Source organism: Apus apus, chromosome 17 (assembly GCF_020740795.1).
Source record: "Apus apus isolate bApuApu2 chromosome 17, bApuApu2.pri.cur, whole genome shotgun sequence".
NCBI classification, from domain to species: domain Eukaryota; kingdom Metazoa; phylum Chordata; class Aves; order Apodiformes; family Apodidae; genus Apus; species Apus apus.
In genome coordinates, this window is record NC_067298.1 from 10,137,228 (window position 1) to 10,164,103 (window position 26,876).

Below are 26,876 nucleotides of genomic sequence, written 5' to 3' on the forward strand. Positions count from 1 at the left end.
ACGAGCCCTGTCCCCCTTCCCTCAGGGCTGGTACAAAACCCCAGCTCCAACCATTTTGCCTTTGGGGGACTCTCTGTGGGCCCTTTTCCTTCTCCATCTTATGCAGGAGAAGCTGGAGCCAGCTCTGCTTGCTTTGTGTTCTCCTGCAATAGAAGGGAATAAAAATAATGGAGAACAATCTGTCCAACCTGTAGTAGGGGGTTGGGGCTTCGTACCATTTCCCACATGGAGGGTGAAGTGGGTTGGTGGTAGTTACTTTGAAGAAAGAATTGTGCAAGCAGTGTTGGACAGAAGAGCCAAGGCAGATGTTCTTCACCCCAGAGAAGGAAACGCAGTCACCACAAGATGTCATACCTCAGTCCTGCTCTCTGCTTTCTTGTCTTCCCTGTATCCTGGTGCACTCCTCTTTCCCTCTCCAGCTCCCAGAGATGCTCTCTCGGGGACAGGACCTGTCCTTGCTGTTTGCCTCTTTAGATCTTGCAAAGACCTCCAGAGGGACCCGGTCCCCTTGTGCTGTGTGAGAGAATTGCTGGTTAAAGAAGTGAAGGTCTTTGTGTCAGAGCAGAGGTGGGGAGGGCAGAGCAGAGGGAAGCCTTGTACAAGCCCACTCAAACCAACAGCCACCACAGCAGACAGGTCCCTCTTACCACCAACAGCATCTCCAGAAGTGCAAACCTTGAAATGCTGATGAAACAAACCAGCAGGAATGGATCGTATAAACCACTTAAATGTCATTAGATCTCCACCACCCCTGATTTCCCTGTAAGGCACTGAACAAACCCCTTCCCTTTCAGTGAGGTCCCAGTTTCCAGAGCTGAGTATATGAACAGGTGACCGAGATGTTGGCTGATTTCACTTACCCATGTCCCAGGGGTGGGGAGGAGACACGGAGCTGTTGTGCAACCAGGAGGGAAATAATCACAACCTCTCTAAATGTGTGTCCTCCAACCGCCAAAATCTGTCAGGAAGCTGAGAGGGGAGTGATTGCAACACAGCCACCCCTGTGGATTGTGTAAAGAGAATTGGACTCTATCTTTTCTGTGAGTTTTAACCTTTGCAGATGAGCCTGGCAGAGGGAGAATGTGTGCCTGAGTTGTCAGGAAGCAAATTATAGTCATAGGAAAGTTTGGGTTGTAGGGACATTAAAGCTCCTCTAGTCCACCCCCCCTGCAGTGAGCAGGAACATGTTCAACCAGATCAGATTGCTCAGAGCCCCATCCAGCCTGACCTGGGATGTTTCCAGGGATGGGGCATCTACCCCCTCTCTGGGCAACCTGGGCCAGTGTTTCACCACCCTCACAGTAAAAAAATGTCTCCCTTCTGTCTAGTCTAAATCTCCCCTCTTTTATTTAAAACAGTCACCTCTTGTCCTGTTGCAACAGGCCCTCCTAAAAAGTTTGTCCCCATCTTTCTTATAGGCCCCTTTTAAAGACTGAAAAGCTGCAATAAGGTCTCCCTGGAGCTGTCTCTTCTCCAAGCTGAACAACCCAGGCTGGTTTCTAAAGGGAGGAGTGAAAACAAGTCAAGTGGAAGGGCAAGGGTGACTGCACTCACCAAACCAGGCTACTGGAAATAGAAAACATTACTCCAAGTATCAAATAGGGACTCCAACCACCTGACCAGCAGCCTTGGGCCCTCTGCAGCCACCTCTATCCTCAGGAGAAGGAGTTTGAGCTGCTCATCTGCTCCTGAAGATCCACAGCAATGAAGACATATGAGGGTGCAGCCGCAGGTTCGATAGAAACATTTATTGGAAGGGTATAAAAATAGAGTGCAAACTTCAGTAAGATGTATTTAAACACAGATTGGTGGGAGAGGAGCCCAGAAGGTGTCTGGTGCACCCAGATCCACCAAGCAAAGCAGAGCCTCAATCCCCAGAGATGGGCTGTGGCCCTTCTTTCTGCAAACCTTCTGGTCCTTCTGCTGCAGGGCAGGGCTCAGTGTTGACACCTGCAGTGTCCAGGTGAAATGTCTTCTGCATTGAAGAGGAGCTGATGCTCCCTGGAAAGGCAGAGCCTGGTCCTCTCTTCGTGGTGGCTGCTCATGGTAGTAAATAGGTGCAGTATCACATCAGGGAGGTTAATGGGCATCCAGGATCTTTAGCAGTCCTCCTGCTGAAGGTGTTTCCATTTGAAAGTTTCACCCAAAGTCAGATCAGAATTATCCTTTTCCTGCTCTCGGGAGAGTTCCAAAAACACCTGGAATAGGCAAGATAAAACTAATTATTTCTCTGACTTTCACTAGACACTGTGAAGGGTGGTACAGCTCTGCAAGCCTGAGGAGAGGGATGTGAAGTAGCTTTATGCAGGGAGCACATATGAGGTGGCTGAGACTCCTCTGCTCTCTCCTATAACCTGCTGAGAGGCACTGGTGGCTCAGGTGAACCTGTAGAGTAGGTGTTACCCACCAATGGATGGACATAAACATTCCTCATCTTTGCCACCAGCAACAACCAGGAGCAACCATAGAGGCTGGGCATGGGCATCAGCAAGGGCATCCAACCCTTGGCTGTGCCTCTCCTGGCTGAGTGGAGTCAGGCAGTAACCTCTTCCTAGGCTTGTTCCCACCACGCTAACACCCACCAGTGAAAAAAACCAAACACAACAAACAAAAAAAGTTTCAGCACTTTCCCAGTAGTTGAGCCCTGGCCCACCACCCCAAGGCAGTTTCTTGGTGGAGCAGCCTCCTGCCAGTGCACTGTCATGGGTCTGGCTGTGGCTTTTGTTCCTGCTCAGGCCTTCACAACATATCTAGCCTTGAAACCACCTGCCTGAGCCAAAGTGTTCAGAGAGAAGCTGTACTCCTCCAGGTTGAAGTTCCGTTTGGCTGTGGAGAAATAGGAAGAGAGTAGAAAATTAGCAGTCTGTGTTCCACCTTTACAAAAAGCCATCGTGTTTTGCTCTTACCTTCCTCTAGCTTGGAGAAAGCCTGAGATAGGGGCAGTGCATCTTTCATTGGGACCTTGTAGACTAGCAAAGAGGGGAACCTTGAAGAAAGAGAAGAAAAGGTGATTCTTGCTCTGCATTGGGTTCTGAGATCAAAACTTCATGTCATGCATGTGTGGACATTTCGCTGCAGGGATCCCAGCAGGGTTGGGTGTTGTGACACAATCAAATCAGATCCCCATACAGGGACTCTGAGCTGCTCATCCCTCTCTGGAGATCTTGTGTCTGCCCATCACACTGGGCATATTTTTAGGGTTGAGGTGTTGAAACCACCATCCCATATTTTATAGTTACCGCTCCTGACGGGCTGCACTTGGGAAAATCCTCAAAACCTCAGCATGGAGACGATCAGTGTGCTCTGGATCCTTGACCTTCATTTCCAGCAGATAGACTTGGCCAAACTTGTTCTTCAGGTACTGAACGGAGCCAATGCACCTGCAGGGCAGGGAGGACAAAAAGAAGAGATGTCAGTGCGAAACCACTGGTGTCCTGCCACCTGCTCCTTCCCAAGTTGTGCTGCTGGGGGGGGATCACAGAGAGCACTTTGTAAAGCCCACGGTGATGGGCTCAGGCAGGTGAGGCTGGAGGAAAAGCCCCTGTCTCTGTGTGGGCTGTTTCCCAGCTCAGGCCCGTGCTGCTCGTGCTGCTGCCCACCCACCGTAGCTGCCCGGAGACCATGATGGCCACGCGGTCACACACTGCCTCCACCTCCTCCATGGAGTGTGTCGTCAGGATGGCTCCTGTCTCCTGGGTTTTCAGGGCAGCACGAATCATCTTCCTGAGGAACAGAGGGGGGAAAAAGAAAGCTAACACTCCCTAGGAATATCAGACATTTTTTCTTATATCTTTGGCCCTCAAAATGCTTTTTTCCCCTAAAACATGTAAAAACTTGACATACAGCAGCTTTAGCCTGATGTGCTCATGGTCACACTTTGAAATAATGACCCAAAAATTTTTTTGACTCAGGTTCTTCTATAAATTCTACTAAATCCCATATATGACTCTCCTAAAGTTTGCAAGAAGGATGAAGGCAAAATGTTTTGTCTCTCTCCTCGCTCATACTTTAGCTGGAGAGGACCAGGAAAATGGAGTTTCCAAGAAAACCACTGGCACGTGATGATGAGCACTAACTGCAGGTGGGGTAAAACACTCCTTACCTAACCTTAGGCAACCACTCTTGGCTTCCAAGAGCCCACAGAGCCTGAGGGGGCACAGTGCCTGAGGTTCTACTCACCAGAGCAAGTGCTGCCCCTTGGGGTCCATGCCAGTTGACGGCTCATCCAGGAGCAGGATGGTGGGGTTGCCCAGCATGCACATGGCAAGGCACACCTACCACAGGGAAAAGGGCTGGAGTCAAAGCTTTTTCAGCCCCTGGCACAATGACTAGAAAGAGATGCTGGCACCATTGTTTCTTTTATGAGAATTTATAGGAAATACGGTTTTGGAAAAGCTCATTTCCATCACCCCACCGTGGGAGGCAACACGATGCTCTCCCGGGTCCCTCTGCTCGTGGAGAGGGTTTTTGGTTTGTGCTATGAGGACTGCAGTGATCATTACAGGTTAAACAAAACACACCTTTCTGGTTATCCCAGTTGACAGCTTTCTGGTTTTTTTTTTTAAATAGTCTTGAAGCTGCAGAGCAGTCACTATCCTGTGGGGAAAGGGAACAAGAAAAAAACCAAAAAGAACATTTTGGTTATTCCCAACTCATTAAGTGTTGCCAAAATGATAAGAAAATTTAACTTTCTTCTCCTTGCTCTCTACTCCTGCTTGTTTTCATTATACATTTATTGTGTTATTAAAATGTAAGTGAATATTTGAAGCCAAGTGTACTGAATAAGCCACAAGCTCCTTTCTAAACCCATCCTTAGTGTCAACAGCATGATAAATCCATTTCAACTTTGCTGGTGTCAGCTGAGCAGGAGGTATTTAAACACCCTTTCTTGTAGTGCCAGAATGTAACATCAGATATTTTAGAAATGCTTCCTGAAGATAACAGACTTAAAAGGACATTAGCAGTAAATGTATCCCCACTAAATGCTCTTAGGCAAATTGGAGATTTTCTTAACCCACTCACGTAGTCACAACACGTAGCACAGAAACACTTTAGCGGCTCCATTTCCTGAGTTTCAAGGTTGTCTCTGGCTCACAGTGAGTTTGGACTTTCCACTCCCCCACCCATGCCCTGGGACTGGGGGATAAAATGCTGACCAAGCCCTGGAAAGACCCCCCACCCGTACCGGTTGACAGCAGCAGTTGTGTCCTCCTTGCACACCCCTTTCACGGCGGCGTAAACCTGCAGGTGCTCGTGCACGGTGAGGTCCGGCCAGAGCGGGTCCTTCTGTGGGCAGTAGCCCAGGGAGGAGGGCACGTGGTCCTGGAGGTGGGAGGTTGCTCCATCTCCTGTCTTCATCAGCACCTGCACAACCAGGCTGGTGGGTTTCCTCTCACCTTGCCCAGGTACAAGGGTTACGGTGCAGAGGGGTTATGGTTCCCCTCCCTGGAAGTGCTGAAGGGCAGGTTGGATGGGGCTCAGAGCAACCTGGTCTAGTGGGAGGTGTTCCTGCCCATGCAGGGGGATTGGATTTAGATGATCTTTAAGGTCCCTTCCAACCCAAAACATTCTCTGATTCTGTGAAGAAGAATCCCAGTGAAGCCCATAGTCAGGTGAGAACACCCAAAGTGCAAGGGTGTGAGTTTGCAGCCCTCATTTACATGATTTCCTAATATTAACATGGCCATTTATGGTAGATGCAACTGCTTGTCAGAGTTAGATCACAGAATTTTTCATTAATACATTAAAAAGAAGGGCAATTCAACTGATAGAGGGTCTAGAGCACGAGTTTTAAAGGGAGCAGCTGAGGGAACTGGGCTTGCTTAGCCTGGAGAAAAGGAGGATGAGAGGAGTCCTTCTTGCTCTCTACAGCTGAGAGGTCTCTTCTCCCAAGTAATAAGCAATAGAACAAAAGGAAATGGCCTGAAGTTGCTCAAGAGGAGGTTTACATTAGATATCAGGAAAAATTTCTTCCCCAAAAGGGTTGTGAGGCCCTGGCACAGGCTGCCCAGGGCAGAGCTGGTGTCACCATCCCTGAAAGGATTTCAAAGACATGTAGATGTGTTGCTAAGGGACATAGTTTATTGGTGGATCTGGCAGTGTGCTGGTTTAATAGCTGGATTTGAGGATCTTAAAGGTCTTTCCAACCAAAATTATTCTGTGATTATGTAATAGCACAGTGAATTCAGTTAAAACCTTGATAATTAATAATGCTTTGAAAAAAACCCTATAACTCAGCCTCAGTGCAAGGTTTGCACTTGCCCTTTTCTGATGGATCTGTCCCTTTTCTCCAGGCACCTCCTACCTGCCCAGCAGTCAGTCGTGTCCCTCCAGTAATCATCTTGATAGCTGTGCTCTTACCAGCTCCGTTGGGCCCCAGAAGTCCTAATACTTCTCCTGGAATCAGCACACAGAATTTCTTAGTAATACTCCTCATTCAACAAATTTATCAGGCACAGCCCCACTAAGAGAGCATGCTAGTATCAAATATCTTATTAAACAGTATAAACATATGTTCTGAGAGCCCATAACCTTTCAACTCTTAACTGATGCTGAGGTCTCTCAGGAGCCCCTGCTGAAGTGGACCCTGGACAGAGGGGGCTGCATGATTTTAGGTAACTGTGAGTCAAAGGTAACCACCAACAAGATGCATCCACCTCACATTGCTCATTAACACATCAACCACAGATCAAACAGGCCTGAACCACAGAGCAAATACCTTGACCTTTATGTCCTTGCTCAGGTAACTGAGAATCTGCAGAGAATTAACTCCCTGGTATGATCGGGGCTCCCGAACAGGTCTAGGGGAACAATTCCAGTTCTCACCTTTTTTAACACTGAAGGAAATATTTTTGGTGGCCATTTTCTTCTTCTTCTTCTTCTTGCAAATGGAACCAGCTTGCTTTATTTTATATTCCTTGCACAGATTGCTGACTATAATGACTGATTTCTGACGTGAAGAGGAAGAAGAAAGATGAGTCTATGATACTGGATAGCATTAAACCTTCAGTAATATTACTCCATTAACAAAGGCAGAAAACTTTCTGAACGTCTTTGAGTTCCCTGAGAATCTGAGGTGCAACAGGACACAGTATTGTAGGTGTTAGTTAGGTTACCATTGGTGGTAGTTAGTTAGTTGTACCTCCTCCTCCTGACTTGGAGCCACCATGGCCATTTTCACTGCTGCTCTTTCAGCTTTCACATCTTCATCTTCATCTTCCTCGTCAAGATCCTTGGGGTGCTGGTGGCTACTTTCTCTTCTTGGGGAAATCCTACAAAGCCACCATATTAATCCTGGCATTTTGGTCTTTGTTCTCCACCAATGCATTTTGGATAGACCAAGAGTGAGTGTCCCTCTGTTTCAACGTTTCTTGTGGCTTTTTATAATTTATTATTAATTTTGAATATTTGTAATCTTTTTGTATTGTACAAAGAGCCAGGCTGGTACATCCACGCAGCACAGGCAGCACGGTGTGGAGGTACAAAGAAGCTTGAGAGCTGGTTTATGTTATTGTAGTACTGCAGTATTTAAGGGGCTATTTTAGTTATTAAAAATCACCAGTATTAAAAATATAAATATATTTTCAAATAGGCAATGTTATCTGATCAAAATGTTGTCTTGAAGGGAGTTTAGATCTTGCATGTACCTGTGGGTGCTCGTGTGTTTATACAAACCTAAATATTGGGTCCCTTCTCAGAACTGCTTTTCCACGTTTTAGCTCCAAAAATCGAAGGAGAACAATGAAACAAACAGAATGGATGTAAGGCTGGAAAAAAAAAAAAAGAAAAGTTGCCATGTTAACAGCTTTGCCTTCCATCCCCCTGCAGCTGTCACTGAGGAGATGGGGGCAATGGTATAAAATATGTGGGGGAAAAACACAGTATGTAAGGATAAAAAATTCATTAGCATTTAAGTGCAGGGTAATCCTGAAGGCTGTGAGCTCTACAGGCACCTACTGCAGAAAATACCAATAGTAGAAGACAAACACAGTTCATAAAAGAACAGGGCAGCATGAAGGGATCTGGGCTTTTTTCATTTTCCCTTCCCCATTTCAAAGGTTATTTTTGCACAGGGTCTGTCACCCAGACCCACCAAGAGCCTCCTTCTGCATGAAGTGAGCTCAGGGCTCCTGCCTCCTTCCTCATCCCTGAGGGCAGGATTTAGGGGACACACATTCCTAAATTAAAGTAATCTTAAATGTTTTCTTACTGCAAAGACAGCTATTAGTGCATGATCCTGCGCAATCAGAGCTAATATGTAAGCTTCTTCTATAAAAATCTATTAAAAAAAATGACAAAAATTACACAATTAAGACCTGTAATTCTTTAGTAAAACACTGGCTAATTTTGTAATGCTTAAAGCAAACAACAAATACTTGGAAAATGTACAAAACCTTTTGATTTACCCAAATATTCCCATACAGATTAACAAATAGAGATGTTTGTCTATGGGCATCCCAGTCCTGTACCAGAAAGTGTCACAGCACTCAGTATCTGACAGACCTTCTGGGGGCAATGGCCTATCACAGGAAAACCTCTGGTCTCCTCTCCTTTGGGGTCCCAATGGAGAAGAGGTGGAGGTGAGTGGGACAGGACAGAAGAGTCTCTTCTATTTGGACTTCACTACTGGGTCATTTTTGGCTCATAAATTGTCTTTCACATATCTGGAGGCTTTTGTTAAATTTTTAGCTGACTTCCCACAACCATCCTGAGCTGAGGTGGAGTAAAGTGCCTTGTGAGTTTTCTTCATTCTCACTCAGCTTCCATGCAAAGTCAAATGTTTAACTTAACTTTTCTCTTGCGACTTTTCAAGCCAAGTTACTTGACTCAGCATGGCAAGAATTAAGAGTGCTTATCTAATCATAGAATGTCTTGGGTTGGGAGGGACCTCTAAAGGTCATCTAGTCCAACCCCTCTACAATAAGCAGGGACACCTCACACTAGAACAGGTTGCTCAGAGCCCCATCAAGCCTGACCTTGAATGTCTCCAGGGAAGGATCCCCACCACCTCTCTAGGCAACCTGTTCCAGTGATCCACCACCCTCATATTAAAGAACTTTTTCCTAATGTCCAACCTAAATCTACAGTCACAGTTCAAATGCACAAAGTAGCCTCCAAGCCTTAATGAACGCTTGGAAAAATTAGATCTGATCCGAAATGGCCAATTAATGAAGCAGTTTGGCCATTTGGGAAATCCCACCCAGAAGAGGGAACCAATGAGCCTTCCCAGAACACAGCGTGTGGTCACCACCAGATGTTGCTCACAAGGACACATGGTTGTGATTTATGATGGGGTTCCTCTCCTTGCCCAGTGCCAGCACTTACATGGTAGCTGAGGTAGGTGACAGGCAGCAGTGGGTACACAGGAATCAGGAGACACACAACGTAGAGAGACATAATAGGACTGGTTTCGAAGTCCATGATTTTACTGATGATAAAAGAAACAAAGCATACCTAAAAATAAAGTAAGAGAGTAACTTAGCTGATGGGAAGGGTTATGATCCTCACTGGTCTTAAAAAACTGTGTGGATCTAACTTTTCAATTCCCTGTTGAATTTCTAAAAGCAGACAAGACATCTAACAGTGAGAAATGGTGAGTGTTCAGAAGGTCCTTGGCTGTTTCTGCCTCATGATAGGCTGCTGGTTTGGGTCAGCCAGAGAGACTTCTTCCCAGACATGGGGCTGCCTCAGGCAGAAGAATGGAGTCTGGTTACCAATTTGTTCTTTCCCATCTCTGTTCATTCCAAATAACCCACATCTTTCCAAGTCAGGTTCAGGCTCTCTGCATCTGACCTGATGGCCCGTGTCTCAACACCTTACATCTCTTGGATGTGAGGTGTTGAACAGAGCAATAAATGACATTTTTTGCCTCCATTCCTGCACCAGCCCAGAGTGGATCCAAGCATTTCCCTGTGCTACTGCAGGATGGTGGGAACAGAACATGGTGACAGGAATTTAATATAGAATTGACTCCTATAAAACACACACCCGAATTTATGTTCTACATCTGTATTTGGTGTTTTGACCTCTAGTTCACCCTTAAAATCTCAAAATACATTTCTGCAAACCCTGCAGCACATTACAAAGCCACATGCTTACCACTATCAGGATAAAAGACCAAAAATTACAGTTCCATCCTTTGCGGAAGACGAAGGAGATGACATAGATGAAGAGAACAATGGAAATTCCATAGCCACAAGTACCCATGATCTACAGGGGGGAAAAAATATTGGAGAAAATGGAGTGTTGTCAACAACCTATATATGTAGTTCAGTTTGGACAATCATACGTCGAGATCAGGGTATTCATAAATTACCACAATTTTACTTCTAAGTGTAGAAGAGTAAATTCAAGCAAGATTTGTTGCCTTTTATCTCCAGCTGGAGAAACGCAAATGATAGGAGGTGAAACAAGGAGGTCAGTAAGCATCTGGGGACCCAGAGGTTTGCCAGCACCATCTGCACCCACGGTGTCTCAGCTACCCCTACACATGCTCAAAATATGACCCCAATCCCTCCCTAGGGAGCCAATCATCACCAGAACAACATGTACCAGGAAGAAGAAGGTATCGACGCTCCCAGAAATATTGTTGCTCATTGCAAACTGAAGCCCAAACATGGTGAAGAGAAGGAACCAGCAGAGTGGGATGTCCACCAGTGCGTGGCCACACCAGTACGCCGAGGGAAAGAGCCCTGAGGTCCTCAGCTGGGCACGAGCTCCCACCTGGCAGGGCACAATGCAAAGGAAAGGTTATTGCTGGAGCCTGGTTGGCCACCCTGGGGAATGGCTCCAGGAAATGAAAAGCTTCCAAAAAGCTGTCACCACTGGGATATTGGGGGGAAATCCCACCTCTGTTTTTCGTCTTCTGGCATTTTGTGCTGCCTGCCAAGCGCTCATGGCAATACAGAGAAAAACACCTTGGGCTGCCCATTGTGTTCAAATGTCTCTGTGGCAGTACAGCTGCAATCCCACCCCAAATCTGCTTCATTTCAAATAATTTACCTTGTAATCCTGCATGTAGCCCATTGCAAAGTGAGGAGGAAAAGCAGGGAATAACAACGGCATATAAAAGCAGTAAAAAGAAAGAAGGTGATCCCAGAATTCTGAAGGATTTCTCTGAAAACAGAAGCACAAAGCATTTGTAAAAAACATCTGCAATGCAATGGCTAGATGCCACAGTTCATTTTATTGCATTTCTCATGAAGTACAGGGTATTATGAACACAAAATGGGATTGGAAGTCAAATATTGTCAGGAGGAAGGTTTTCCCCAAACCACAGCCCTGCAAAGTGCTTGCCACTGGTGAAGAAAGATGGGAGGTGCAGGTCCCACTTCTCCATCCTAGCTGTGTGGTGAGGTATCTCTTCTGTCAATTGATGAGCCACAGCTTGGATAACATGATATAGAGAATAAGGAAGAAACCCTTCCACCCTCCCCAGAAACCCTCTCTGTTCAGCAACCCTGAAGACCCTTCAGCTTTCCTGAAGTCAAACATGATGGTTCCAGAGCCACCAGTGAGGAAGGTGGGTCTACAGGTACAGGCAGCCCCATGTGGCTTCCCATTAAAATCTGATCACTTACTGAGATCTTAAGCAGATTTAAGAACTATTTTCTGTCACCTTCTGGCTGCCAGGCTCAGACACTTACAAAGAAGAATGGATGGCTCCAGATCCGAATGTGTGCAGTGGAATTGAGGGCTCTCAGCAGAGAGTTGCTGATGACGTTGACGAGCACTGGGAAGCAGTTGATGGCCTCTATGTGGCACAACACAGTAAACCTGTAGCTCTTCAAAGAGCAAGGAAACAAGATGAGAACTCTTGGCTTCTCTTGCAGGGAAGCAGCAACAAAAGAGTGTGCCAGGAGAATCCACGCCTGAAATAATTTGTTTTACCCAGGCTTTGTTTACTAAAACAGGAATTACCAGATACTGGAGGTCTGCATAGCTGTGCTGCAAAAATCCCACAGAGCTGGTGGAGCCATTTGGCTTAATTGTTCAATTGTTGGGAATAAACAGGAGGAAGAGATGGAAAATCCTCACCTGGCCTTTGCGGGACACTTGTATAGCCCCGTTGTGTTTTAGCTCCTCGGTGATATTTTCTTGGCTTGTCATTTCCACTTTGAGATCTTGGCTCTCAAGAGTGTGGATAAAGTCTTCAATGGCTGTGCCTGGTGTGAAAGCCAAAAGCAAAGGAATTGTAATCCTGAACAATAAGAGAATCTCTGGTGGTTTGTTGGTTTCTTTAAAAGCCATGACCACCAAACAAAACCAGAGAAAGTCTGGTAACTGTGGATGTCAGCACAGATGTGGTGGATCGTTGCACATTCATCTCTGTGAAGTTACTGGATTTCAGTTTCAATGACTGAATCTTGCATTGCCTTTTTCCTTTTTTTCTGCCCTTGCTGAGTTGCTACAAAATGTGTTTTCCTTACTGACAACCTGATGGAGCCAACAGTATCATTGTCTGGCAAACAATATGAAATAGCATCCACTCATAGGGAAGGGAGAACTCTGGAAGTTGACTGCTAATTTGAGTCAGCAGGAGTGAGCCCTTACTGGTCCCTGGTTTGAGGATCCCAGTCTGAAAATGTAGAAATTTCTTGGACAGACATCTGGATTTGGGGCAGGGAAAGAAATGGATCCCTTCTGATCCCATCTGCTACAGTATCCCTTTTCACATCATTGCATCAGCTTCACCAGCTGCTGACGCCAAAGTAGGCTTCATTCATAGCCCTTTAGAAATGACAATTTCTGTGCTCTTCTGTCACTAAAACCTTCCCCTGAATCCTACAACTGTTTGCTCTTTCCACTTATTTCCCTTTGCAACAGCAAGAAGCCCCAGAATAGGAAAGAGGGAGGGAGGAAGGGCTCGTTCCCCTCACCTGTGCTGTTGTGGACCAGGAGGCTGGTGGTCTCCGAGTGAGCCCTCTTCCCCAGGGGCAAGAAGTACCGTGCTGCTGAGAGCTCCCAAGCTCCCAAGCTATTCCAGGCAGCAGCCAGGGACAGTTGCAAAACCAGAGGAAGCAGAAAAACCACATAGAGCAGCAAACTACATTAAGAAAGAGATGAGTAAACACTCTGAAAACAGACATTCAGCAGCATGCTGAACTGGAATATACGCTATCGTTAGGGATGATATCATTTACTCAGGTTACCCAGTGCTTTGTTTGTTACAATTTTTGGCAATTTTCTTTTCAGAAGTCTCAAACCTTGAGCATTCACAAGGGGCCTCAAAATTTAGCAGGGAGAGGACATCAGATCTCTCAGTGCTCAACTTTTTAGGACCATGAAATGCCTTTTAGACTTCCTCTTTTCATAGATCAGCCTGTCCCTTCTGTTTCTTGTGCCCCACCAGGGAACACCAGCAGGCCAGACTGAAGACCAATAGGGTCAAATGAGTTCAGATACTGGCAACATGAGAGAAATTAAGATTAAAAAAAAAAAAAGAAAAAAGAAAAAAAAAGGAGGAAGTCTGAAAGCAGTACTTTTGTCTCCTTTCTCTGGACTCACTAGTTTTATTTTAAAACTTCCTCCTGGAGTGGATTCCTCTTGCATAAGTCACTCAGTATAGAACTGAAAATGCACAAGAGGCAGATTTTATGTTACTGGCACTGGAAAGGCAGTTTTCCTCCCTGAGTGCAAACTACCAAGATCATTCATAGCCAAGACCTGATACCAATTAATCCAAGCACTCCTCAAAACAGGGTGTGAAGGTTGTCCCCCCTGCTGTGACCTGTGTCCAGTTCCAGGTCTGCAAGAGAAAATCACTTTGATACTTACATTGACTGCAGGGTTTTTGCTGAACTTTTAAGCCTCAAGAAGTGGACCCGTGCCATGGCAGAGACCTGCTGCCTCCAGAGAGCCCAGCTGCTGAGTACCACCTTCTCCCCATCCGAGAGCAGCAGGGAGCCCAGCTCTGTCTCCCCAGGGCACCGCGGTCCTGCGCCTGCCCTCTCCTCCCCAAGGACACACTCATCTGCAGAGAGGTTTATGTCTGAGATCAGCTTCTCCATTGCAGTGTATGAAAAATTAAGAGCTACCTCCTAACCAGCTGTTGGAGGCATGCCCAGGGGTTACTGCAAAGTAGCCACTCTCTTCAGCTACAGATGGTGTATTTGCAGCCACCATTGTACCTTCCTGATCCGCTGTGGCTTCTTCATCCAGTCTCAGGAAGACATCCTCCAGGGTTGTCATGCTGACTCCATAATTGGTAATCCCCTGGTCAGAGCAGCTGTCGAGGCCACTGAACAGATCTGCAGGACAGAGGTAACACAAGGGCCTTCAAGGCTTCCAACATAGGCAGGTATCCCCAAATCAGACTTTGCTTCAGTAGAGTTAGCCTGACTGGAGCATCTCCAGTCACAGGTAACATGGTAACACAGCGAGCAGAGGATCTGGAGGGACATAAATCTGTCAGATCATTGAAGGTATTTTTCTATTTAGCACCAGTTTAGGCTTTTCACTACAAGCAGTGGAAAAACATTTGTTGTACATTTTGATCTTAAGCATACAGGTGTTAAACTGGGGGGGGGGGGGATAGACAAGATGCAACAGTTCTGAAGTCCTTATGTGACTCCTGTAGGAAATCTCCCTCTTCGTTTCTCTCTCCCCCCATTTGTGATTATTATTTTTTTTTTTCCACTATGGACAATCCTAAATTATTTTAATACACTTTACCTGGGAATTTATTTGTGTTTTCTAATGGCAGTTTATATCTCAGCTCATATTGACTGTGTCCTGAGAGCACGGCATTGGGGATGTGCTGTTTCACCACAGCTGTCACGTTCTCCAAGTCACAAGACTCACTGATGTGGATCCTGTCCAGTTGAAAAAAACCAGAAGCTTAACTTGGGGAAAAAAAAAAACCCAAACCACAGCCCACAACAACAACCCAGCCAAACAACAGCCACCATTGTATTTTCCAGGATATAGCAAACAAACTCCAGCATCCTTCACTCATGCCTTATTCCAGAGTCAAGTGCTGCTTCAGTTAATGTAACTGAATATTAATTCAGTTAACTTCCTTGTTTTGGTGACATCTGTCTGTGGTTTCCACCCTACAGTCACTTTGCAGGCTCCTTGTACATGCATGTCCCCAAATGCTCATTTCTGGGGCTGAAGTAGATACCTTAAATGATAGCCAATCCCCCATTTTTTCTTCAAGAACAGAGAAGAACCAACACACTTCAGCCTCCCGTGCGAGAGAAAAGCTTTGCGGTCTGAAGAAAGAAAAAGCCAAAGAAGTTGATCCTGTAGAGCAGCAGCAGTTCACACTGGGCTTTTTTGGGGCTGAATCCCACATGGACTTTCTGCTCCAGGGTTATCCTGCAGAGATGCTACAGGGTTACCTGCAAGGATGTCAGCCTCGTCCATGGACTGGGTACTGAACAGGATGACCTGGCTAGCTCTGTGCTCCTTGAGGAGTTTCCACACCTGGTACCTGGACAGAGGATCCAGCCCAGCTGTTGGCTCATCCAGCAACAAAATCTGCAGAAAGGAGGAAGCCAGACGTTATTTGCTGCTGGAGCAACTGCATGGTTTTTTGGGTTTCGTGTTGCCCTGAAAGCCTCAGGTCCTGGAGGGAAGAGAGCCAGGCCACCTTTTCTGCAGGAATAACTGTTCTGAGAGCTGTGCAGGGAACTGCCCGTCTGCTTTAAAACTAGAGACCAAAGTAAGTCACAAATTTAACACAAGGAATTATTAAGCTTGTTCTTTTTAATAATTATGAGCCCTTTAAAGAGGTCTGAAGTCATGGGCAAACTTGTGGCCGAGTACATCTGTAAGGTTTTGGTTATGTTGGACCTGAATGTTCCCTGTCCTCTGGAGCAGTGGTGCTGCTTTACCTGGGGGTTTCCAAGCATGGTGATTCCAATGGATAACTTCCTTTTCTGCCCACCACTCAGCTTCTCAGCTTGAGTGTCTTGAATGTCACTGATATCCAGCAGGTCCAAAATGTTTTGCACCTAGAACAGCACAAGAATGTTTCTAGGAGCATGTAGTGAGGTCTAGCTAGTACCCACACCAACCCACCACTGGCAGGAGCAGCTGCTGCAGGAGCTGCTGCATCCCCTCTTCTCCTTGGGCTCAGCAGAGGAATAGCTGTGGTTGACCAAGCCCAGAAGCTTGCCTAGCTAGACAACAGCTTCAACATTCAGAAGGCACAGCCAGGTGGGCCCCTGGACCTTTCCAGGTCAAAAGGAGCCTTTACAGAAGCCTGGGCTTTGCCCACAGCCTCACAGTGCTGCTCTGGAGGAGAACCCACCCTTACCTCTTGCTCTGCCTCCTTGGACTTGATGCCTTTGATTTCTGCAAAAATTTTCAGATTTTGTTTCACTGTTAAGACTCCAAACTGGACGTTGAATTGTGGGCAAATGCCAATCATCTCTCTAATCTCTTCCCTGTCTCCTGCTTCAGAGAGCTTGTAGTTGTAGATGGTTGCAGAGCCTGTTTATAGGAATAAATGTGATGAGATGGAACACACTGATCCCTGCAGCTTTTGAACCAAGCCCACCCCATCCCACCCTTTGCCATCCTACCTGCAGAGGGCAAAGTGAGTCCACTGAGCACATTTAACAGCGTCGTCTTTCCAGCCCCACTGTGGCCCACCAGGGCAGTGATCTGACCTTCATAAATATTTAAAGACAAACCTAGAACGAAAACAACATCAAGTTTGGGAAGAAAAGAGGTTTGACTTGTCAAAGGCAAGACAAGTGAAGAAGTGTGAGGACTAAGTAAAAATAATTAGTCAAAAGTCCATTAAGCAAATTGGGGTAAAGTTCTGCCAACCTTGAACTCAAGGCATAAGAAGCTGCTCTGTATTTAGCAGAAAAGGCAGAAATACAACAATGTGGGGGGAGGAAAGTAAATCTTTCTTCTCTTTGCTCTTATTCAAAATAGAAAGACAATAAAACCTGAACAAAATAATGATCAGTTGCATCAGTTAGTATTTTAGATACATTTTAAAGCAATGCAAGTGTTGTTTTATTTCTGTGACTGACAAAAACGTTTGCAGAACTGGTTTTCCTCATCTTGAACAGGAATCAGTATCACAGCTTTCATACCTCTTAAAGCTTCTGTCATCTTGTCTTTCTTTTTATACAGCTTTTTAACATTGCTGAGTCTAAAAGGAAGGTAAGGAGGACATTATTTCAGGATTCCTGGAGATACTTTTCCCTGGTGCACTTTTTCATTCTTATGGGTCTTAATTTAAAATGGCAGAAATGGCAGGGACAGTCAGGGATACTGGGAAGGGATGGATGAGATTCAGCAGGGTTTGTCATGCTCTCTACACGGGGACATGTACAACATGAGCACCTGGCAAAGACAAGGTCAAGCCCATTGTGACAGACTGCTGCTTTACCACAGGCTGCCCTTGTCTCCTTGTTGTCCCTAATGGATATGTAACAAAGTCCTGAGTTTTTTTAAACTCTGAATTTATCCAAATTTCACCTTTAATGACTAGCCTGAATTATCTGTTTTTCTCTTCTGTATCTCATCTTTAACGTTCCTCTGTTTTTCAAGAGCCTCATGAGCACAAAACCTGCCCGGTTAAGTCAAAACAAAGTTGATGGCAGAAACCATGGTCTGTGGGGGCAATGAACCCAGGCTACCCGACTTAAAAGCATGAATAGCAATTCCTTCTCTCTCTTAACCTGATGGCCTCCTTCCCCAGGAATTCAGGGGACACGGGTTCTACATCATCACCAAAGAACTCCTCGGAGCTTGTTGCAGTTCTGGGCATTTCCCTGGTGGAGCTTCTCCTGCTCTGCATCCAGAATGAGGGCTTCAGGCAGAAAAAAGGGGGCTCTAGGATGCCATATTTCCCTGACAGGAGAGAAAAGAAGGTGACCTGTCATTAACCAAAGCCACTACCAAGACATCACCCTGGAGTAAACATTTAGGAGGTTCTAACAAGTACCTGGCTGCCTCAAAACTGGTACTTTGTCCAGTTAAAAAAAGAGGTTTCAGCTGGGCTGGACGAGACAAGAAGGATGGCTTCAGTGCTATATCTAAATAATATTTATTTAATTAATGAAAATATTGTCCCACACATTATTACACTATTTTCTTATAAAGAGTTCAACAGCAGTACAATTAGAAAGAAAAAACACTAAATACTTTAGTGTCCTTGGTTTGGGAATTACCAGTGCATGCCCAGAGTAGAAAAGTCACTAATTTTTTTACTCAAAAGCCAATTTGGGTTGACTCAGGGAATGGAGCAGCCCATCATTTCCTTGAGGAGCTCTGACACTCAGTCTGTATAAATCAAAAGTATAAAAGGAGAAAGTGTGATCATGAGCGTGAGTCATGCCTACCTGGCAGAACTCTGTCGAAGTACATGGCCAGCAGCAGGTACAAGACTGAGTCAAAGACCAACACAATGTAAGTCAAAAATAAAAAGTGTGAATCCTCCGTAAGGTTAGAAAAAGAGAAACCCTTTCCATATTTTTCTAAACGGAAAACCTGAAATAAGGGAAAAAGAATTTTCAGGCTGGAAAACTAGTACTGAACAATTTCTCCTCCTTTCTTTGACTGGAGAAGGGAAATAAATATTTACTATTTTATGTTTTCATTCAGAATTTTCCAGAACAATCCAGAAGCAAAGATCAGAGTTTGATAGAAAAATCATTCATGAAACATTATATTGGCACCCTTGATGTGACAGAGTCAAGACAGTGTAATTTTACATAGTGATTGATTTAAGCATAGTTAAATTGGCAGTAAACTCAGATTCTTTTTCTGCTGGTGCAGAAATCTCTTCTACCAGGCAGATTTTTTTATATGTCAGGAAATCAGTTTCCAAATAACTGGGGCTAGAAAGCACCGCTCAGATTTATGGAGATACAATTGACAGAAAAATAGGAATCTGCACAGAATTGTCTGAAGTGGGGCTGGAGGGAGGAAGGATCCCAGAGAGGGGACGGATGGCAGAAAACTCAGGGCTTGCAGAGTTTCTGTTGCCAGGAACAGCAGCTGCAGCAGGAGGGGAATGACCAGGTGGCCAAGGGCTGATGGATCTGAGTCAACTCCTGCCTGCCTGGGTGCAGCCCTGGTGGGTGGTGGTGCTGTTGTGTGCAGGGATGGGCTGGGAGGCTCCCTCAGGTTCATCTGGACACCACAGAAGTGCACGGAGGCAGATTACTTGGGACAAGGGCCGTGGTTTGCTTTGCATTCACTGGCTCTTTACATGAGGGAGTGGGACAGGGGAGTGGAGACCCCTTTTTGTGCCCAGTGGCAGCTCAGCTCACATGGACATTTCAAAACAGGACGTGGGTATCAGAGAAAAGTACCTGAAGATTTGAAAGGTGTGGAAAAGCCATTATTTTGAAAAGAGGACGATGACTTCCTACGCCTTTCTCTATCAGTGAAATACAGCAGGGTCTTGTATTATCACAAAATCTACTCTGTCCCCCCTTGAGAGAGCCAGGACAGCTACTGGGCAGGTGCAGCTGCAGAGGGATGCCCCATACCTTTGCAATGCCACTACAGAAGGCAAAAGGACAGAAGAGACTCAGAAACCACTGCAGTGGGTCTGGAATATTTTCTATCAGCACAGCAAGGCTCAGGCATCCAAAGAGGAAGGTGATGAGGAACCCCATGAAGGTAGCAAGTTTGGAGGTCTTTAAGAGGGAGCAGAGCATGAAGACCATGTGGATCTGTAAGAACATAAGTTTTCTTCAATCACTGAAGGAAATAAATAACTTTAAATAACAGTAGCATTTCTGCTTGTCAGGCAGACAGATTTCTGGTGAGCTGGGTCCATGTGTGAAATACACTAATGTCCTTCTTAGAAGGTTGATCTGAGTTTCAAATCAGGTCTTTTGTAGCCAACCTACTGCCTGCCAGACCTTCAGGCTGTAATCCGGGTGACTGCTGCTGAGCCAGAGAATCCACTCAGCTATTTCAGTTAGGCTAACCATGCACAGGACACCGTCCTGAGCACCGGGCAGAAGGCTCTGGAGTGATGCTAAAGGTCATAACATAGTCATAAATCATGTGATGAAAAATTTGACTTTCAAACCTGACTTACACTTGCTAGGCCATACAGGAAAAACAGCAGTGAGACTGCAGGAAAGCTGCTGAGGTAGAAAGTATTCCGCACCATGAGAGCTGTCAGCAGGCAGGAGAGGACCAGCACATAAACAGCATACAGCAGACTCCAGGAGAGCCTGAAGAGGGAAAGGGGGCATTACACTGCTGCTTCATTAACAACTGCTGTCACAACTTCACCTGCATGGCAGAACCTTTTTAAATTAGGTATTGCCCAGGGTCAACTTACTCTCTGCAGAACAGAGAGGGTGACCCACCTTGGGAGGAAATACCCAAGGAAGAAGAATGTGCTGCTGCCATGCTCAGCCCTCTGGTTTGTCCTTGGAGCGTTGGAGGAAACTTATGAACTCATTTAACTCATTAACTGGCAGCTCAAGTGCCCAGGAGACGGATCTTTTGCAAACAGATACTTGAGTCCAAAGAGCTCACCAAAACGCAATGTCGTGCAGCCCCATCGTCTTCAGCACCACTTTGAGCTTCTTCTTTTCTTTTGCAACGTTCATTGTTAAGAAATACATGAAGGGAGAGAAACACATCACGATAATAACCAGGAGGTAATTGAACTCCAGTGTGACGGTGATGATGCTTGGGGACTTCATACGGACACCAGCAATTGATTTCATTTCTTCCCAAACAGAACGATTTGCCACCATCTAAAGGAGTTCAAGGTCAATATTTCAGTATCTAGCTTATTTTCTACAGTGAGATGTATTTATGTAGGGAACCTTCTGATTCGTCATCCCTAGATTTCTTTTTTAATGCAGATTTAGAGAAGACATTAGCAAGTAGTGGAATAAAGCCCCATGGGCAGGGCTCATCTGACTCATTTGTGTGTCTGCACCTCAGCCTGACTCCCTCCCGTGTCTGGTAAGAGAAAGAAATTCTTCAGCTCACCCAGAGGTGAGGATCCAGACACACAAGTGACTCACAGTCCCCAGGATCCTGCTTCTCTCTCTGAAAGCAGAGGTGCACAGTCAGGTGGAATGACCCCTGCCCTGGTATTTTGTGTGGAACAATTTGGAAAGGAAGGACAAGAAATGACAACCATGCCTACTTGGACACCAAGCCATCCAGCAGATACTCATACCACCCCTGTCTCCTGCAAGAACCACCTTTTCCTTGAAATCTGAGAAATACTCTAAATCAAACAGTGGTGTTACACTTGGTTCCCAGCCTTTGAGATAATTAATCATTTGGAAGAGAAACAAAAGTTGTGCAAATCTTCAATATTAAATTGAAAGCCATAATTTTTTGTGGGAACTGCCCACATATATTGCCCATAATGTTGTATTCAGGTTCTCACTGTCACTGCCAAGAATACCCAGACAGCTGAGCATTTTAAGATACCTGCTTTTCTGCAGTATTTTCTGACAAGACCTTCCCTTGATGTTGTCACAGAACATTTTGTCTTTCCTCTACCAAGTTGTCAAAAAGAAAAGGGCACCTACATCAGTTCATGACCTCGATTTACCTCTATAATGGCAGCATCAATGCTGGACTGCAGGGACAGGAAGCCTTCGTACCAGTACTTTGGGCTGTGACAATATGATGCCGAGAAATCGTAGCAGGTATCTGCCAGGAAGAGAGGTAAGAGCAAGGAAAGGTGACTGGTTTTCACTGCAAAAGCTGGGGATAAACATGCACGTGCACTATGGGAAACTCTTCAAAGGGACAGTGGCCCACTGCCAAAAAAAAAAAAAATTAGCAAGTTATCAAATCTTTTATCATCTGTAGATGATACCAACAAAGGATGCCTTGCCATGCCAGGCAATCACCCACCCACACATACCTATGTATCCAAAGTTGTCATTGGGAACAACCACACTCCCAGTTGGAAACCTGAGGTGATAGGAGAAGTTGTCTTTAAATACAACCCCTATCACTTTCTTATTTGAAACCCAGGCTTTCTCCAGAGCTTTCTCGTTGTCCAGTGCCTCTAGTTTTATACCTGCGGTTTGGAAGAATAATATTGCAGTGAGTTTTTGTAACTTTGGGAAGGTGTGCACAGGTACTGGGTACATATTCTGCTTTTTTAGTATTGCAAATATTTTAGTATTTAGTATTACTCCTTTCTGGGGGGCACCTGGAAATATTTCACCCTTTACCAGCTGGGATGAAGGGAACCTCAAAGGAATTAACCTTGATGGGTCTTAATGATGTTATTCTACAAAGGCAGAGCTATACAGCTCAGAAGCACACATTGAGCTCACTAGTAATTTAAATACTAGAGGAGAAATATTGGTGAGAATGGAGAATTTGGTGTGAATTTTCTCCCCTGTCTGAAGATACTGGAGAACCATTAAACCAGGCTCTATAGTAAGTTAAATAATGTCAGAGCTAAATATTTAAAAGCCAAACCGTACCTGTCATTAGAGAGTTCAAGGCCACTTTATTCATTATCCGCCTGGTGGTCACAGTGATGGGTGTAAAAGCAATGGTGTCCCCAGTGGCATTATAGGCAGGATCATCTAAGTGCCCCAGGTGGCTGAAAGGCACCTCGGGGTAGTGGAAATGCGTCATGAAATTGCACAGCAGGAAAATCACGGGCAGGAAGAGGAGACACAGCACCCACTCCTGGGCAAGGGGGAGAGAGGAGGAGGGAATTTAATGATCTAAGAGCTTACTCTCTGGGGGATTGAAATATAAACAAGAGGCACTCAGTCACACAGCGTTCCTGGGTGTCAAGTAAATAACAAGGGCTTTGCAATGCGCCTGTCACCTCAGGGAATCACCCTGCCCCAAGGGCCCAACTCTGCTCTCATGCATCACATGGCATTAGGAAGGAATTCTTTAGTGTGAGGGTGGTGAGACCCTGGCCCAGGTTGCCCAGGGAAGCTGTGGCTGCCCCATCCCTGGCAGTGTTGAAGGGCAGGTTGGATGGGGCTTGGAGCAACCTGGGCTGGTGGGAGGTGTCCCTGCCCATGCAGGGGGGTTGGATCTAGATGATCTTTAAGGCCCTTTCCAACCCAAACCATTCTATGACTCTATGACATGAGAGACATAAATATTATCAGTTAAAAAAAAACAAAGTCTTGTAAAGTGTTCATTCCCAGTCAAGGATTTTCACAAGTATTTTAATGTACCACTTTACAAAATGGAATTGAGGCACAGGGGCAGGCAGGGACTGGCCACTCTTCAAAAGTTAGCTTCTCACTTTTTTCAGCTTACCTGAAAGCTCTGCATTTTCATCTTCCACTTAAGAAGTAAATTTTTCCACAGAAGAATTTTGGTTTGCTGCAATACACTCGTATTTCTCTGAAGCTTCCTCATCTTTGAACCTACAAATGATGTTTCTAAAGTTACTTTCAAATGCAACAAAAGGTAGAACAGCAACGACTGCTTTTATTTGCAGAGCCCCTGCACGTTTGCAGAGTGATTCTTTTCTTCCCTTTTTACTGCAAGAGAGAGAGAGCTGAGGCAGCTCAGACCTCCTGTGCTGAGCACAGGGCAGCCCTGTAGCACAGCTTCTAGGAGGGACCATGAGACCTCCTGTTCCTCACCACACATCTGGTCCTTGCAGCTCAGCAGTAGGACACCCATTATAAGCAGAATTTCACACTTCTGTGCTGCAGTGTGGGGAGGCTGGGAGAAGCTATTTATGAAATTAAAAAATGAAGATCAGACTACGTGACCTAATTGGCTTAGGTGGCCTTGACATCCAAGAAATAATGACAACAACATGGTTGATTAAAATCACTAGAATATTTTTGCTTGTAATTTTAATGTGCTGTAGGCTTGACAGCAGGAAGTGTTGAGCAACTCCTGGCTGCAATGGGAGCTGAGCTCACAGGGAAAGCAGCAGGGACTGAAAGCAGCTTGGAGCTGGAGAGAACAAATTGTTGGAAGTGTGTCTGGAGAGCTGTCATTGTCAGGGATACTCATGGGAAACAGGAGAGAAACAGCCACAAGCATGCCTTGCTGTGTTACTCCAAAAGAGCTGCCAGTATCCGTAAAAAGATGTCAAAACAAAACAAGGATTTATTACCTGGATTAAGGTTGGTGGTGGAAATGGGAAGTAAGCATGAAGCCAGCAGCCTGAGTAGCTTTTGCAGATATGTCCATATTAACAGTAGTAAAATAATTCATAACTCCAATGAGCAAAAAGGACTAAGTATCCAAATGCAAAAGGGTTACACTCAGCCAAACTGCTTTGCTGTCACATAGGTAGCTAAAATATGCCTTCCAAAAGATCTTCTCTAAGAGCAGTCTCAGGTAGAAATGTCAGAGCATTCACAGACCTAATCCTTGCAAGCCTTCCTGTCACACAGAAGGAGGATTTACATTGTCTTGCTCCCTTTAGGAACTGATGTCTCACAGTGCTGACAGGCAAGACAGAGTTTATCTTCTTCCAAATATTTGTATTCATCCCACAGGAGAAAAGGCTCTGCTGTAGTGAGGCAGCAGGCACCAAAATGCTGGAAAAGCAGCTACAACAAATGCTCTTCCCTGGCATGCTGCAAACAAACATCCTGGTGGGGCAAGGCAGGAGGATGGGGCAGGGACACCAGCTCAGAGCAGAAACCTGCTGGTTTGCCATCACTCTCCAAATAGATTTTTCTCTTACAGATGATCCCACTAAATCCAGGTGCACAAAAATGTTAATTTACTCTGTGCTAATAACTTCTAGACTCCCTTGAGGAGGCTGTGAAGTCAAACTTGCAAGTGCTTGGTCACTTTTTCACCTAACAGAAGGAAGGAGTAAGACAGTGTGCACCACCCATGTGCATTCCCTCAACTGAACGGAGAGCTATGTCCCAGCTAAAGCAGGTTCCCAGTTTCTCCTTCATTTTAATAGTCACAGAGGGTAATCCTGACAAGCTGACACACCACTGGAATTTCAGATTCACACCCAGGAGATCCTGGGTGGAATGGAGAGCTGGCACACCAAGTTTCTGCTGCAGGTGTCTCATGTGTCCTCCTCCCCATCCCACCTCCACACTGCTGCAGAGTTCAGGCATTTGGGGGAAACTTGACAGAACTAACTGACCTCATTCCTCCTTCAGTATTGCAGGGGGAGCTTTTAAAGAGTGTAAAAACTTTCTAGATTGAATCTTTAGCTTACACTGCATATAGGGAAAGAAATCAGCTCCTCACATGTGCTGAATTACTCCAAATACTGAGCTGAGCCTACCTCATCCTTTTAGAACCAAGAAACACTGGAAATACATCTCTGATGTAAACTGAGCTCAGTTGGTGTGTTCTTTCATATCAAAGGGTAAACAGACTCTCTTGCCTTTAAATATTCACCAAACTTAATCACAAGCTTAACTCAGCCTACTAGAAAGACACTCCATGTGGCACCCACACATATTCTCACCCAGTGTTATTAACAGTGTTATCAATTACTGGATGTTTTCTTACCTTTTAAATAACAACTTGTATTTAAGAAGAATGTTTAAGCCTTACCTTAATGGGAAGGCTTGCAGAGAAGCCAGAGCTTGTCCTTTGCAGTGTGTCTGTAGATCCTGAGCCTCCTTGGGCTGGACTTGCCAGTTGTCCCAGCAGCTCTCAGTGCTCCTTTGTCCACACACCCTTTTTATTCACTCAGGCCTTTCTGCCAAAAGGCATTCCTCACACCATCACTTCAGTTTTCCCTGGCTTCCTCCCCTCTTCCTCCTTGGCAGTTCTTCAAATTTATTTATGTTATAAAAAGCAAACAGAGCATATTGTTGCGGAGTTGCCGGAGCAGATTCTCTGAAAAGTTACTCAGGAAGTTCTTGAGTCTTGGCCAAGAGAAGGAAAACCACACAACAAACCACAGAAAAAAAAATAAATAAAAAAAATTCCTTCCTCTGGCAAACTCTGTTCTGTTTCTCAGTGCAGCAAGAGGGGCTGAAGTCAACAGAAATGCTCTGATGTGCTGCTGAGGGCAGAGAACGTGACTCTCTTCCTCGAATAGCAAAGGTTGTGTTTGCAAACTGCCCGGGTGCCCCCAGCCCCAGCAGGGCACTGCAGCTCCTCCTGCTGCATCAGAATGGCTCTTCCGATTTCAAAACACGTTGTAAACGTGGAAATGAACTTCTCTTGCCCCAATCTGTGCTCTGAATTTCATCCCCAGGCTGAGTGCATGACAGCGAAGCAGGGCTGCCCCTCCATCGCAGCATCCCTGGCTGCAGCAAGGATGGGGAACTGTTGGTGGAAGGGAGAAGCAACCAACAGGGACAGAGTCTGGGCCTGCAAATGTGGAGGAGCTGGATCTGCTTCCCTTCGCTCTGCCTACTGGAAAAAAACCCACCCCTAACATTCGAGCAACATTCAGATGTTACAGAGCTAAGCAGACTACAGAGGCATGGTAAGTCAGGACACAGAATCAAGTTCAGACCTGTCTCCAGTTCACCTCCCAGGTATACAGACCTTCTCCGTCCTTTTCAGTTCCTCCTTGCAAAGGCAAAAGAAAAACACAACAAAAAAAAACAAACTAAAAAAAAAAAGAGATAAGTGGATATGCCAAGTCCCAGTCAGTGATTCTCAGCAGACACCTCCCTGCCCCTCTTCAACAGAGGCACTGATGTTTGGAGATTGAGATGGGAGCAGTTCTCTGGGGATGTGGGGTGGCTGCTTTGGGGGCTCCCCCTGCCAGGGGCAGCCCATCACTGAGCCACAGCAACCACCTGCTGGCCCACATCCTTGCCTACATTGCCTACACAGGCGCAGCCCACCTGCATCATCCCTGTCTGCATTGCCTGTACCAAACCTGCACCACCTGTACCTGCAGGGCCAGCACCATCCACATGAGGCTCATGGTGTGGCCGAGGGTCTTGCTGCTGTGTCTGTCCCATAGGATGGCACTGCCCCATCCTCCTGTGGGTCTCCAGCCCAGCCTTTCCCAG

The 26,876-nt window shown here is 45.7% G+C and overlaps 1 protein-coding gene across 3 annotated transcripts; it reads right to left on the reverse strand.

The window, feature by feature from the left end:
• Positions 1–1,733: 1,733 nt before the first annotated feature.
• Positions 1,734–25,944, reverse strand: LOC127391752 (ATP-binding cassette sub-family A member 10-like). Of its 3 annotated transcripts, XM_051634849.1 has the most exons (39): positions 25,453–25,944; positions 23,215–23,324; positions 22,410–22,620; positions 21,836–21,994; positions 21,518–21,618; positions 20,476–20,699; positions 20,027–20,165; positions 19,467–19,652; positions 18,312–18,459; positions 17,649–17,820; positions 17,058–17,116; positions 16,533–16,643; positions 16,265–16,440; positions 15,840–15,959; positions 15,345–15,483; positions 15,125–15,215; positions 14,674–14,813; positions 14,130–14,249; positions 13,777–13,972; positions 12,879–13,045; positions 12,037–12,164; positions 11,646–11,783; positions 11,002–11,115; positions 10,552–10,722; positions 10,099–10,209; positions 9,325–9,453; positions 8,210–8,278; positions 7,675–7,766; positions 7,142–7,271; positions 6,826–6,949; positions 6,305–6,396; positions 5,186–5,364; positions 4,521–4,596; positions 4,180–4,274; positions 3,604–3,723; positions 3,240–3,380; positions 2,907–2,986; positions 2,771–2,826; positions 1,734–2,198 (listed from the first exon to the last, which is right to left on the reverse strand). In XM_051634849.1, the coding sequence occupies exons 2-39, from the start codon at positions 23,314–23,316 to the stop codon at positions 2,100–2,102; spliced, it is 4,905 nt and encodes a 1,634-aa protein (XP_051490809.1). In that variant the 5' UTR covers positions 23,317–23,324; positions 25,453–25,944; the 3' UTR covers positions 1,734–2,099. The 3 variants fall into 3 exon arrangements, with proteins under 3 accessions (XP_051490809.1, XP_051490810.1, XP_051490811.1); XM_051634850.1 differs by lacking the exon at positions 21,836–21,994; XM_051634851.1 differs by lacking the exons at positions 1,734–2,198; positions 2,771–2,826; positions 2,907–2,986; ... (2 more) ...; positions 4,180–4,274; positions 4,521–4,596 and having other exon boundaries at positions 5,364–5,577.
• Positions 25,945–26,876: the final 932 nt, after the last annotated feature.